This window comes from Paroedura picta, chromosome 5 (assembly GCF_049243985.1).
Source record: "Paroedura picta isolate Pp20150507F chromosome 5, Ppicta_v3.0, whole genome shotgun sequence".
Taxonomy (NCBI): domain Eukaryota; kingdom Metazoa; phylum Chordata; class Lepidosauria; order Squamata; family Gekkonidae; genus Paroedura; species Paroedura picta.
In genome coordinates, this window is record NC_135373.1 from 67,246,614 (window position 1) to 67,261,642 (window position 15,029).

The 15,029-nt window shown below is 41.8% G+C and overlaps 1 protein-coding gene across 1 annotated transcript in view; it reads left to right on the top strand.

The window, feature by feature from the left end:
• Positions 1–15,029, top strand: part of LOC143837903 (V-type proton ATPase subunit S1-like) — a 51,253-nt gene that overhangs the window by 23,598 nt on the left and 12,626 nt on the right. Inside the window, exons 4-6 of the mRNA XM_077338365.1 lie at positions 679–872; positions 1,265–1,305; positions 2,588–2,673. Of these exons, the coding sequence (XP_077194480.1) occupies positions 679–872; positions 1,265–1,305; positions 2,588–2,673 (321 nt within the window). The remainder of the gene's footprint in view (positions 1–678; positions 873–1,264; positions 1,306–2,587; positions 2,674–15,029) is intronic.

Sequence of the window (15,029 nt, forward strand, 5' to 3'; positions counted from 1 at the left end):
GGGATCTCCAGTTCCCACCTGGAGGCCGGCATCTCTAATTAATCACTACTTAATGGGATAATGATTTCCCCCCCCCCCTGCTCTTCCCCAAGGGCCTCCTGGCAGCTTACAACAGGTTAAGAAATACAATAGTTAAATATAATTTTGTTTCAAAAATCTAAAATTCACTTTAAAATACCACTAATCCAACTAAAAAACCATGGTTGCCTCTTTTTGGATGGAGCATTAAAATGGATTACTGAACGGGTGGGCCATATGGAGTACGTGGAGTATTGTCTGCAGGTGGATTTTTGAACAGGAATTATTCTGAACATGTCTACATAGACCATTATAAACAGCCAAACATTCCTTGTTAAAGATAGTATTTCCCCTTTATCAAAGCATCGAGTTTTTCACCACACCTTGAGCTGATTGCAAATTAGCCAATTCATCATACTCCATGCACAAAAATTAATTTTTTACAAAATTGTTTTGGAAAACATTTGAACATGTTTGTTAGACTCACTGATTACCATTTACTAGGCTGTTTTAGTAATGAAATTATGTCATATTCTTGTTGAGAATAACAAAGTTAATTTTTTCCATAATGAATACTATAAAAGGCTGTAATCAAGCCTAGCAGAGTATAAAAGCAATCATCCCTACATTATAATTAACTTTTCTTTGCACTTATTACAGGAACTTCTTAAGGTTTCATCCTCTTCTTTAGTTTTGCCAGCTGTTGACAGCCAGGCTGTTCATCATCTCACAGAATACCTGCAAAAAACTCTGAATTTTCCCTTGGTGAACGTAGATGGCCCTGAAACATCACATCTAATGGTGAATGCATCTAAACCCAATCTATATGTGATCAGGCTACAACCAACCAAGAGGTAGGAGATGCGGAAGATCAAGAGTCTTGCATGCATGCACAAAATGGCGGTCACTTCTCAAACATGGAAATAGTGATAAGTAACATTTTGAAGTTTACAGAAAAATCCAAATCTTCATTGGCATTTCGATGATCTCGGATGCTCTCATTTTATAAGTTGCTGATTCTTCCAATCAGGTTACTTGTACCTTTCAAACTTAAATGGAACAATTGGCTGTCTTTTAAAAAATTACTCCTAACATATAAAACACTCTGCTCTTAAGATAAGCAACAAATAACTGTTTTAAATATCAGATTAGTTGAAATATAAAAATTCTTTAGAACGGCAGGTAGTAGTTTTCAGTGTTCCTCCCTATGCTATATTTTAATTTTTCTTCCATTTGTCTCCTGTAGAGAAGATGAACCTGCCACTTTAAAGGCACTGATGGAAAATGGTAAGCACCGTGCTAAGGATGAATTATTCATAGATTTTTTTACTGTTGGTGGGATTTCATAGGGAAGGAGGTTTGTTGAATCAGAAAGTGCATATGCAGAGTATGAACGCAGATAACAAATACAATTCATCCACTGCAATTTCTAGTCTTGTTCAGATGTTACAGTGTACATACTGCCTACATTGTATGCAAATCAGCGTGTAAAAAAAGGGCCAAAGGGTGTTAATTTGACAAATAACACTGGGAACGAGTACCTGGATAACTTTGGTGTCTGTATAATTTTTTCAGCTGTACATGTGTTGTCTGTGACATGAGAATTACTCAACTCACATACAACTCACATACAGCTTGCATGCACGCATATGTAGATACATACATACACACAATGCTCCCTGGTTGGCTAAGGGTCCACTGGGTCCCTTCTCATTCATTAAAACACACAAGAATTTGTTGTGGGTTTTCCTGGGCTGTATGCCCATGGTCTGGTAGTTTTAGTGCCTGATGTTTCACCAGTAACTGTGGCTGGCATCTTCAGAGGTAGGACCCTGAAAGATGGGAATCTCTCAGTGTGAAATATCAAGGACTAAAACTATCAGACCATGGCCACACAGCTTGGAAAGCCCACAGCAACTAGTTGACTCTGTCTGTGAAAGTCTTCAACAATTCACCCTGAAGAGGCTTGATTAGAACTGGTCTGCTGCCACTATCCACCAGCTGCTACTATCCACCAGTTGCCAAGGCCTTCTGGATGATTTGGGGCCCCGGAATTTTGTGCCTGTAGTCCCTCCACGACCACTTCATCCACATGGGTTATGATTCAGAGGGGTTTTTTGAGCTAATACCTTATTAAAATGCTTGGACTTGACCATACACTAAAGAAACCATTTAATGACTTCACTGAACACCCAAACCATCATACCTTCCAGCAAAATTAGCCCTCACTTTACCTGAACAAGGTGTGGGCCTTCTTTTTCTTACTTCATCCACTAAAACCTTTCTCAACAGTCTCTTTTAATGCATTTTAATATCACCTTCAATAGTCCTTAAACCTCCTCTGAAGTGTTATTTGCATCACCAATAGAAACACTAAGCTCTTTGGGGCAGCACTGATGTCTTATTCAGCTTTTTTGTAAATTGCCTCGTAGACCGTAAGGATATTTTAAATATTCATCCATGTGGATGCAGACCCTTCTTCAGGGCTTGGCATGTGTTATCCTCCAAGATTCCATAGCTATTTTGAACTTGTTTTTGGTATATTATTATAATACATTTCTATTTACAGACAAAATAATTGGAAGGATTACTAAGGATCTGCAGCAGCAAGGAGTTCAGTCTTTGATGATTTATACCGCAAGGCAACCATCAAAGGTAAGTGCTTTCCAGCATCTATCAGTATCAGACATGTGACATGTGACAACTTGCCTAGTAAATCATTGTTTGCTATATATTATCCTACCCGAGAAAACCAAGTGGGTGGCAGCCAGTACTTAAGGTCCGAGAAGAAAAGAGTAAATCTTGTTGTGTGAGGGTTCAAGTCTTAGTACCAGTACCTCCAATAAAGAGGAAGACCTTAATAAAGCATTTCTGTTCACCATGAAGACTATTCACTTGTGATGTTCCAGAAGGAAGAACAGTCTTGACACCTCTCTTGAAAAAGGAATTAAGAAGGAATAAAAAATAAGATGAGGGATCCCCCCCCACACACACTCACACTCACATTCTGCATTTTCAGTCACTTTTGTACATTCAGAAAAAAGGTTTGAGTCTAAAGTGCACATAGAAATATACCAAGAGATTCCCCGCTGGTTCAGTGCTCCATCTTGTAGACCATCCTGTTTCACACAGTGGTCAACCAGTTGTCCCAGAGGGCCCATAAGCAGCATAGAGATCAAGGCCTTCTCCTGAAGGAGAAGCACTCTTATTCAGTGGCTTCCTACCTCTGGACACAGAGGTTCCCATTATGCTTCATGGCTTGCAGTTGTTGATGCACTTATCACCTCTAAGTAGGAGAAAAGAGCAAGAGTCCAGGAGCACTTTAAACACTAACAAAATTTGTTAGTTATAGTCTTCTGTTATAGTCAGATTAACATGGCTACCCATCTTGATTAATCATCTTTGAATCTGTGCCATAATCTTTTATAGCCATCTATGCTAGCGGTAATCATGACATCTTCTGGTAGTGAATTTACAATTGAATTGCTTGTTGACAGTTAAAAAAAAAACGTTTTATTTTTTAAAAAGAAATTACCGATTCTGGCAGGAAAAAGTTTAAAATGCTTACCTGTAATCAGTATATCCCACTTCCACTCTGCTATGGAACTTGGTTCTTTGTTCCTTTTCATGAGCCAGTCACACTCTTTCACTCTAACTACTTCACAAGGCTGTTGTGGAAAAGAACCATATGCTTCAAACACCCTGAAAGAGCAGGATTTTTTTTAAAGACTTTATGTATGTTTGCATACACGCACACACATGCACACACACACACACTGTGTGATAGGATGACATGCCCATTCATTTAAATACTGAGAAGAAAACTCCATCCCTGTAGTGTAGCCAGAGCTTCCCTGTCTCTACAATCGGTGCTAGCCAAGCCCTCCCATTTGCAGGTTTTGTTTGTCTGCTGAAACTCTTTATTTCCACAGAAGGGACTGGATTGGCAACCCCTGTGGAATTATGCCCACATAATTTGTACATGGTAACTATTTTAAGCCCCATTCATTGCAGCAGGACTTAACAGTGACTGCTTTTAATTGGATTGGAGCTTATGTTTTCAGAACTCAGATACCAGTGTGGCTTTAAGGTTTTTCTATTTAGTATTTACAATTCCACTTGATACCAGGCTCATTCTTGAAGGTCCTATAGTTCACATAACAGAAAGATTGTTCATGTTCCTTTTTTCCACGGATGTTTTCACAAAGTATACATAATCTTTAGAGAAACAGGGAGAAAAGAGCAAGGGAAAAAAATGAGATGCAGCTTGCTTAGCAACCTCAATGTTTTTGTCCATTTTGAGGAGGAGCAGCCAGCCCTGTGCCAAAATGGACTTTGTTCCCCTTGGAAAGTTAAGATCTAAAGATCTTAAGTGCCAAAATGGACTTTGTTCCCCTTGGAAAGCTAAGATCTAAGTTAAGATCTCAGAGTTTCATTTGCAGCATGGCAGTCATTGTAGTGAAGGAGCCACAGATGCAGTCAGAGGCACAGTGGTGCTTAACAAGCAACTTATTTACCAGAACTTCTTTGAAAATATGGGGCCATATGACAACGCAATCACATGACATACAAATAAATTGTGGTTTAGTATTTTTTGAGCCTAGTTCCTCCTGTCACCTTTAAGTGGAAAATAGTCACTTTTTACTCCTGAAAGTAGCATTTGCTTTGCTGAATCAGTGTGCTACAAGATGGTTGTAAACCTACCACAAAATATTGTGGAAAGGTGTGACATTGTTGCTTTCTTTTCAAGGGCAACATGAAAGTCGCATGACATTTGTCTATTGTCATAACATTCCTTGTGGTAGGGTAAATAGAGACAATGATGTTGAAGGTGTAGGAAGTTGACCTTGCTGTCTTATACCCCAACACTTTAGGGTGAACAGGATCTGAACACATCTAATAATTTCTGCTTTATGGATGCTATGAGTGAATGCTACTGACAAATCCATGTGTATTACAAATACTTAGCCTAGGCTAGCCAGAGCCAGTCAAATCTCGGAAGCTAAGCAGGCCCATCTTTGAATAGGAGACCTCTATGGAGCACCAGGTTGTGACATGGAGGCAGGCAAGGGCAAACCACTCTGAACCTCTCTTGTCTTGAAAGCCCTGCAGGGGTCACCATAACTCAGCTGTGACTTGAGGTCACTTTCCACCACCAAAAGGAGTGGGATGTACAGAGGGACATCCCAAAGCATCCCATTCTTTTCCTCTTCCTTCTTTGCCTTCTTCTTTGCACAGAGCTTTAAAAAAATAACTTGTAGCTGTAGACAATATATTTAAATATTTCCAAGCTAAGTCATCCACATGCAATGTGAAGGAAAGTTTGCAATAATGACAGAACCGATTCAAGCTGGTTGAAGCTAACTTCAGGTTTTCTAGGGGAAGAAAGCATCTATTTTGCTGCGTAGAAAAGTACACAGAGCAGAAAACAGAACTTTTTCACAGACGCATCTTGTTATTTATTTTACATGTGTAGACAATGATGGGCATTGTCTGCTTTATCTGTTTGTTCTGCCATAGAGTTTGTTTACCCTGCTGCAGATGTTACCAGCTTCTTTACTTTTTCAATAGCACATCAATCTTCTTGCAGTTATAGGATGAAATTTCATATCTATCCTGTCATAATACTTCTATGTCAAATCCCCATCACTATATTCTGTTACAATGAGAAGGCTAGAAAGGAGATTAGACAGACAGACAGAAAGACATTCAAAACTTAAATCTGAAACACTTCCTTGTCCTGTTTAAAATATTTGACATTTCACATTCACTTGCTAATAATTATGACAATCTATGGAAAGTTTTAGAAAAGAACTTTCTGACTTTGGTGCCTGCAATCTGTTTTTCACAGCTTTATGGGAAGACAACAGGAAAGGCAGAGGGTGTAGGGTTTTCTCAGGGTGTAAGCTGATTAACAAAAGCATCTCCACCCAGTTTTTCCACTTTCTGCCAATCACTATACATTTTCTACTGGTTTAGGGAGAGATTTCTGGATCTAGATAAGGAGAAGTCTGTCTTGTTTGCTTCTGATTCTATTTTCTGCTCTCTTCTAGTGCAGCACTGCACCAGCCCGGAAAAGCTTGGTTTGTAGTCTCAGAAGACAGGCTTTGCAAACTGGGTGACAATAAAGTCACAGATTATCCTTCCCCCATGATAGCAGCAGATTTGTGGGACAAAGAAGCAAATATGGAAGGCTGCAGATGAGGCCAACTGCAGATGAGGGTTAGAGCCAGTGGTTAGACAACCTGACATGCTCCCACTCCACAAACAACAGCTACTTTTCAAGGGAGAAAAGCAAATTTTTGATATACTCTTGGAAGGCAGGCATTCATGCTACGGGGGGGGGGGGGCAGGAATCAAATGTTTTCCTACAGCAGAAGACTGGGCTAAACAAAATGGGATCTAAGAGTTCTGTGGTGAGGAAAGATCCGATTATTCTCTGTGTATGTGAGAGATGAGAGATAAGTGAGGGTCAGATTTATAAGATCGTTCATTGTCTTTAATTGCATGCTCACTCCACCACTGCTACTGTACATTTTGATAGATTAAAAAAGACCAGCAACTTTCCACTCACTTGTAAAAAAAGTGTTGTTGGGGGGAAAGCATGTAATCCCTAAATGAATCTTGGCTCATCTGTCATGTTATGTATCAGGCTTCCAGGAATTAATTCAGATGACTAGAGGATGTGTTAAAGTAGTTTGGAGATTTAATCCCAAGGATTAATTAGAGTTGTCAATCAGCCAGTTTTGAACTGGGTGTTCTGGTTTTTGAAGTCTAGGATGGGTTGCTAGATGTGAGGTTCGGGCTCCCTATGTCCTCCAGCTTACTCTGTACCTATTTTTGGGACAACTGTGCTGTCTGGGTAACAGTGTTAGTAGCATGCACACAAAAGAAGTGTGCATGCTTATACCCAGAATCAAACACTGCTGGCCTTAAAGGTGCTGCTGGACTTGAACTTTGGTCATTGACTTGCACAGTTAAGAGTTACCAACCTCCCCTTGGGCCATAGAAATCTCCCATAATTATAGCTGATCTCCATACAACAGAAATCAGTCCCCCTGGAGAAAACGGATGCTTTGGTGGGTGGCCTGTGTGGCATTATAGTCCATCCCTCCCGTCCTCAACCTCCTCCAAGGATCCTCCCAAATCTCCAAGAATTTCCCAGGCCAGCCTTGGCAACCCTGCTTGTGCATTGTATGAACAGTATTTTGAATCTAAATAAGAGAGTAGACGTGGCTGCTGTAGGAAACAGTCCTTCTGCATTGCTGCAGGTGTACTGGCAGCCAGGACCTTCAGATCCAATGGGCCAGCAAAGAAGCAATGGCAGTCAGAAGATGCAGCCTTGCTTCTGCAGTCCTTGCAGCCTGTCCCTGCTGGGTGGAAGGTCACACACTGATCTGGCATTATACAGTCTTCAGAATCATTTACCAACGTTCATTTGGTTTGTGAGCAAAGTGTTTATGGTACAATTTGAGCCTCACCATAGAGTTTTGTAAAAACAAACAAACAAACAAAACAACAACAACAGAGCATCACCCCCTGATGTCACCAGTGTCTCTGCATCACTCCTGGGTGATGCAGGGACATTGTGTTTACATTCTCATTGTTCCCTCCCTGCACCTGGTAAGTTCCCCCAGTGTTTGAGAGCCTTAAAGAAGGGGGAGAGGCTCCACACCAGGGTATCTCCTGGCTCCAACTGGAAATTGACAATCCCAGCACCCAGAAAGCTGTCATGGTAGAGTGGAGAATTGAACGTGGCTCAATTCTCAGTGGCTCTGAAATGTCTGCTGATATTTAATTCATACTTCTGTTTATCTAGTAACCCTTCAACAGCCCTCCACTCTAAATCTCCAATTCACCATCCAGTCTCGAACTCTGTCTCCCACTACAGAACTCCTGTTGGCTGGTTCAGGTTGCCACTCTCATTGGCTCTTGTGCTGCTGGGGTGTTACTCATTACAGCACCTGAGAAAGTCATTTATTGCAGTGGCATTTATTGTTGCTTTGCTTTGCGTGCTGGCAAGATAAAGGACATGCATAAGAGGCATAGTGCTTGAGTAAGAGAAAGGCCAAATGATTTTGTAAGCACTGGACTTAAAGTCAAGCGTGGGTGAGAATATGTGCATTTTCAAAAAAAGAATACACTTCCTGAAAGTTTTCTTTCATCTCTAAGGCACCTAAATACCGACAAGTCAAGCTTGATCCTGCATAGGAAATATAACAACCGCCTTAATTTTTTCTATTTCCTTATGGATAGCCTCTAATCTAATGCTCTGCAGCATCTGCCTACTTTACTTATCTGTAGTGCTGAGATTTCATTTACTTGGAACTAAAATACTCACCTTTTGTATTTGTCTGCTTTCACCTAGATGCATGTTCCTAAGCAGTGCCACTCTATTATTGCTCCTGCATGCCCCAATACTTTAAACTTTTATCTTCCTTAGAATCTGGTGGTAGGTTGAAATTTTAAAGTCTAAGCATTGTTAGCCCCCCCCCCACACACACACCAGATGTACATTGGCAAGCTCAATAGTGATCTTTAATTATTTTTTACATTGTGACATTTCTTTGTTGGTTTTTACAAAAGGGTAGTTTGCAGAAATGTCAGACAAACTTTGTATGCAAAAAATGATTTTCAAGCTGGCGATGGCAAATGACAGTTTATTCCACTGTAAAACAATTTCGCAAACTTCCAAATCATCAAAATGAACTCCTAGGTTTTTTTTTTTTTTCATTTTTGGTATCTTCATCAGTGATATAAGATACTCTTTAATTGCTATCAATCAATCCTCTTTAAATGAATTCTTATCAATGATGATATGTATCAGAAGCATATAAACATAATCCTTTGATGATATGTATATGGTTCACTCTGCAAATAGTTCTACAGTATCCAGTATACAGAGGTGTACAAGTATTAGCATCACAAAGTGTAAATGCTCTTTAGTAGCATTTACAGGTCCTTGGCCCAGTTAGGACTTGGAGGCTCTCTCTCATTTCTCCGTCATTCAGTACCTTTAAGAATACAATTGTCACTAGCAGCTTTCATGCAGTGGCAACTCTCATTTCCATCTCTCCTTAGCCTTCCTAATTTTTCAAGGTGCTCTTGTATTGGTAATAATACAAGAAATTTTACTAAATTCTTTTATGAAACCCAAGAAACTTAAAATGTTTCTGAGAGGTATTTTCCAGCAAAGTTTAATAGCACAGTTTATGGAATTTAAGGAAAATATAACTGTTTTATTGAAAAAACTAGATTCAAAGCCTGTTCGTTAGAACGGGCTATGAAAGGCCCCCCCCTTCCAGTGAGGCGGCCCAGTGAGGTGGTGGGTCTGCTCGGTGGGCCCTGCAGAAGCCATCCCCTGCCCCCTCCATGCCGGCGAGCCCATGGCTTCCATGGGGGGGGGCAGGTCGGGGCTAGGACTCTGGCCTGTCCTGGTGTGGGCCTTCTGATTGGGCCCTCATCTGGACCGGCCCCACCCACTCTCTGCCCCTCAGGCCCTTAGCGAAATATGATACCACTCATCAAGTGGTTAAAGATGAGTGAGTTCTCTGCTCACTTTTCAGGTAATATCTTTGGGGCAAGTCTCTGTAAACTCTCTGCCATCATATATCTTCTGCATATATTTAGACATTTGCTTCTTTCCATGATTGTTTGCTTTCCATTTTGCTCCATAATATGCAGGAATCATAGGTGGGATGGGTGGGAATAGACATTGGTTTTCATGGAACCAAATCAAACCAACTTTCCATCAGTGTGCATTTACCAAGGACAGTCACTATTTTTCTGAGACTCATCTTTGGTCAATCTCCTATTTTTGTCTCAGCTGAGCAGCTGTCCTTAAGGTGACATTGGACTCAGATCTTGCTCTTATGCTGCATAGCTTCTGTACTTTGATGTGTTGATAACCTTTTGTGGAATACATATGCTTTTCTTCTATAATTTTAACAAGACCAATAAACAGTTAGCTGTAGGCAGAGTGTGGGGCATGAGGTGTAAGTCACCTGGCCATGGCTGTTGGATAGGCTGAAAAGAAGCAACCACTTTTTGCTTCTGTTCAGCAAAGGGCTTCAGGGGTTAGGCAAAAATGAGCTAGGAGGACCTCAGTCATGCATCTTCCTCACCCAGTTTTTCCCATGTGATGGTGCCCGTAAAAGAGACCTTGGAATTTTTAAAGATGGAGAAGGGACAGAGAATGCACATTCTCTGTTACCTGAGGCCAAAGTGTCTTGCTTTCAGAACTATCAGCCCTTCCATAACCAGGTGCTATTTAGGGGAAAGTATCAGATGTGATAAGCACAATTATTACTTGATAACAGTCAATGAATCCTAAATAACTGTCCATAATAGTTCTATTCAGCTGGGAGACAACTTTGGCAAAATATAACTGTACAGTAATATTTCTGGCACTCCCTAGATAAACTCACACTCATGAATACATGGCAATGCCTTATATTGAATTAGAAAACAGGCATATCAAGGACAGTATTGTCTCTGATCAGCTGTGGGAGGATGGGCTGGTGGTGGAATGAAAAACGAGGTGGATTTTCCATGGACGTTACTAGAGTAGAACTGGGCAGGAATTTAGTTTCCTGCTTGTTTGTTGTAAATCCATGTGGGCTTTTGCTTTCTAAGATAGTATTTTCACAATTATGCCTTTGAGCTAGATATGTTTTCAAAGGAGGGAAAATGCTAAATTGAAACCAGCTTATTCCCTTATCGAGACCTGCTGCTTATATGGGTCTATTTTGCTCATTCAAGATCACCCTCAATTCCAGTCTGTGAAATGATTTAAATGTATTATCAAATGCTTGAATGCAATGGCCCAAGACGCCCCCCCCCCACACACGCACACACCACTCTCCGGTTTGCTATGGGAGAGTTGGCAGCTCATTCCTCTTCCACGTTGTATGCTTTGATAAGTGGGATTCCTGCATGTAGACACTGTTGAAGTCTTTGTAGTACAGCTATGGAAATGAAAGCTTTGGAGGCCTGGAAATATGTCCATGACTTCCCTTCAAACTCCCAAGTATATCCCAGTGCTCGGCCATCGTTTCTTCTCACAGAAGCTTCATTTTCTGACATTAAGTTTCTCACTGGACAATACAGGAGCATCCAGTGTCCCTTAACAGGCAGTCAGTTGATTAAACACCGTATAATTTAGTCTTCATAACCTTTTCTCAGTATGAAATAAAATGATGTCACTCTGGGAGCAACAAGAAAGATTAACAATTTTAATTAAAAAGGACTATGTATTCTTTCCGTTGTAACATATTCTTTTATTAAACCCAAACACAATCCAGTCAAATTGGGGCAAGCACCATCTAGCAAATCTTGATTGCAACTAAGTCCCATTGAAAGAACAGAATAGGATTTAGGGCAATGAGGTGTTCTGCGTTTGAACAGTATCACTTCAAACAGATGGGGGGGGGGCTCACATTATTTAATGATCCTCCATGCAAAATTGCTTGCTTATAGAAAGCAAGCATATCAGAGAGACTACTAGGTCAGAATCTTTCTTCTCGAGAACTAGCAGAAGAATTTTTTGTATGGAAGAACATTCAGTTATGGGAGCGTATAATTCTTGTCTGAATTTCTATAGCTCAAACAGCTATTTACCCTCTCCGTGAAAGCTAGGCTTTAGTTGTGTCTTAAATTTTCTGTAAGCGCCTATTTTAAAGGGGAGAATTCTGCATGGGCTGCTGCCCTGAGTGCACCCCCCTTCCCTCATCTCCAGATGAACAGAAGGGAGGCAAAAGGCACCCAACTCTACCCTGAGCATAGAGGGGCTGCAAGGACAGACACAGGCACAGCTGGCCCTGGATTCACTTTACTGGCCTGAGCCTGATGCTGATGCTGCAGGAAACAAGGCAGAGTCTGCTCCAGGAAAGAACACAGCCTTTCTCTTCAGTCCTCCTTCAGTGAGAAGAACAAAGGGGGGCAGGAGTCTTTGCCAGGTCCAATTTAGCCTCCCTGAGGCACAGACACAGCCTCTTCTCACCCACTGGGAAAGCTTCACAGCCTTGCGTGCCTCCCAAACCTTCACTCTCTCTTGGAAGGGATCCGTTTATTACTAGCCACATTTTGAAGACTTCTCAGCTTGTCTCTCAAAGCTGTATGTAGGCTTTGACCGTTGCTTGGTGCCACCCAGAGGCCAAGCCCAGGAAGGCATGCATGCATGCTGAAGAGTTTTCAACCAGCTCACAACATTTGTGAAAATCTATCAGCTCTTGCAAGCCAGGTGAATCATCTCAAGGTTTTGTTTCCTCTGCTCCTCCTGCATCTTCTCCTCTTGTTCCTGCAACTTTTCTTCCTTCTAGAGCGCTGCAGGCTTCCCTCTCCTCTGCTGCTCCCACATCTTCAGTTTTTGGATCTCTGTCTCCTGGCCCCTCCTCTCCTTCTCCACCTGCAGCCCCAGTTTTCCCCTTGAGCCAGACATTGTCCTGCTTGCTTGAGTGCTCAGCTACAGCTGCTGCCATTGGCTTCTCAGCACTTAACAGGAGAGCACTAACCTCCTAAGTAGTCTGATTCTCAGAAACTGTCTGCTGCTTTGCCATTCGTCCTGCAGCTCTTGCTTTTGTCAGCTTCAACATTGTTATGTACTCTGCCTATTCCTGAGCCTAATCCAGTTAACCTTTAAAAAACTTCTAGTGCTCTCTCTCTCTGCCAAACTCAAATTGCCTGACCAATCAAGTTCTCTATTTATTCTTAGCCCACTACTAACGCCAAACTGTGGTGGAAGACTCCTGGTAAGACCTGCAAGTTCTATTCCACCATGCCCTCCAAGGTTTCCCTCATGCCGTCCTGGAGGGGCTTTTCATTCTCTGTTCAACTGACATCACCACTTGCCCTTTGCGGGAATTGGCCATGGAGAGGTCCAGGCCCCCCCACTCTCCCTTCCCAGATCTGAGGCTTTGACTTCATGTCTCCTGCTATCCAGCATCTGATTATCATAGGAACAACTTACTACCTTGTGTGCCACTGTGAGGAGTACTTACTTTCCTCTTTTTTAAAGACTGTGGAGATCAGTGTTATAAAAAGATCCATTACCAGCATCCAAAGTTATAAAGCATTTATCAAAAGGAAAATGTCCACAAACATTTTCTCAGCACAGCACCAGACAGAACAAGATTCAAAAGAAACAGGTAAAAAATGTGATTTCTCTGTCCTTCCCTCAGCAGATGTTAAATATAAGGCAACCTCCTTAGCTTTAAAAAGTTATAGATGTACTACAGAATGCACAGATGTGTGGGCCAGCACATGGCAATAGCTGCCTTTCACAGACCTCAGACAAGAGTTCTGCCAGCTTAGTGGAATCAGCATAAAGGGATCTTCCACCTTACTCCCAGGAGTTGTATCATCTCTCTTTTTCTTCCTACTGACCAGGTCAGGCCAGATCAAAGACATTTTCCTCTAAATCTCTGTTCTCTGCTAGATATCTCCTGCCTAGCTGGAATGGCTGGGAAGCTTGACCCATTCTCTCTTGCTAGACCTACTAGCATTTCTAAAAGGTGGCTGACGTGGACTGGAAAGCAATTGAATTGACTTCTCCCCTCTTGTCTCTTCTCTGCCCAGAGGGGAAAAAAAACTTGTAAAAACACAAGGTGAAGGTTTTGCTCAGTTGAAACATTTAAAAAATGCATTTCTTCACAACTGGTAAAATTAACAAGGTTTTATCATGCTCAGCTTCTGTTATTTAGAAACATGGTTCATTTTTCAGTGGGCATGTATCTGGGGCACAGGCTAACAGCAGTGCTGAAGGACGCAATGCAGACTCACGATCGTAGCATACATGCTACTTCCTCTGCTCCCATTGCCAGCATCTAATGCAGCCTGCTGTTCATACATGCTGCATCCATATGTGGCTGGATATTGCAGTATAGCAATCATTTATGATTGGATTGCCTTGTCCATATTGGATAATCCAAAAGAAAACAGTTGCTGTAATTTCACCCAATGTGTGGATGCACCCTCAGTGCCAGTGAAATTCTTACAGCTAAGGCTGCACCCACACATTGTTGGACATTGCCCTATCATTGCTCTATAGCAGTCATTTACTACTCATTTACCACAAGAAAACGCAGTTATAAAGGCTTCTGTAACACGATATCCAACAACATGAGGGTGTAACCTAAACCCAACCCATTCTGGCCTCGTGACTTAACTGCCAGTTCTCTAGAAAATGGGGACTAGCCAGCCTCCTTGGAATGTAGCTGCTGCCCTAAGTAAACTGCTAGTACTTGGCAACCCAAAAAGGCTGCTTGAAAAGAAATGCCAGTCACAGACACATTCTGTTGACTCAGATTACAAGCTTTGCTGCACTCATAATGCTCACCCATCCATGCCAGTCGAATACAGCTGTTTCCCAAATTCTTCTCTGGCCATCCCTTTCCTTTTCCTTCTCCCCTCTTGAGCTGGTCAACCAGCCAACCAGTTGCCTAGGAAACAAGAAGAAACTTTCTTCCTTCCCCTCTTTCTTTTTCTTTCACAGCCCCCTCACACATGCACATCTTAGACAAAATGTCATGCAACCTGAAGTGACATTTCCCAAAATGTTCCCAGAACACTTCCATTTTTCTCTAGCCTCTAGGAACCTTGGATGAAATGGATCTCACCCTTGGATGAATCAGTATATTCTAGGAAATATGGTTCCTGGGACACATGATATCCTAATCCCATGCTCTCTGGGGACTACATTTATGGTAGTGCACTTGGCGGCCTTGGAAGCCAAGATGGAGGGAAGAAGGAAGGAGGATACATGTTGATTGTGCCATCCTCCTGGTCCACTGGCCAGCCTACCACTATCTGGCACCTGTCTCCACACCAGCACATGACTTGGGCTAAGGGTGGGATTTTGGGGTTCCTGTCATACACCTAATGACATTTGGAATGCCATGGGGTTCAGAGTACTATAACTAATCAGACTTGAGATAGCCTGAGGTATTTGCTGATATGCCAACAAACTGTTCATCAGAACCCAATGATGAGCCAAGTGGGGTATACATCATCTC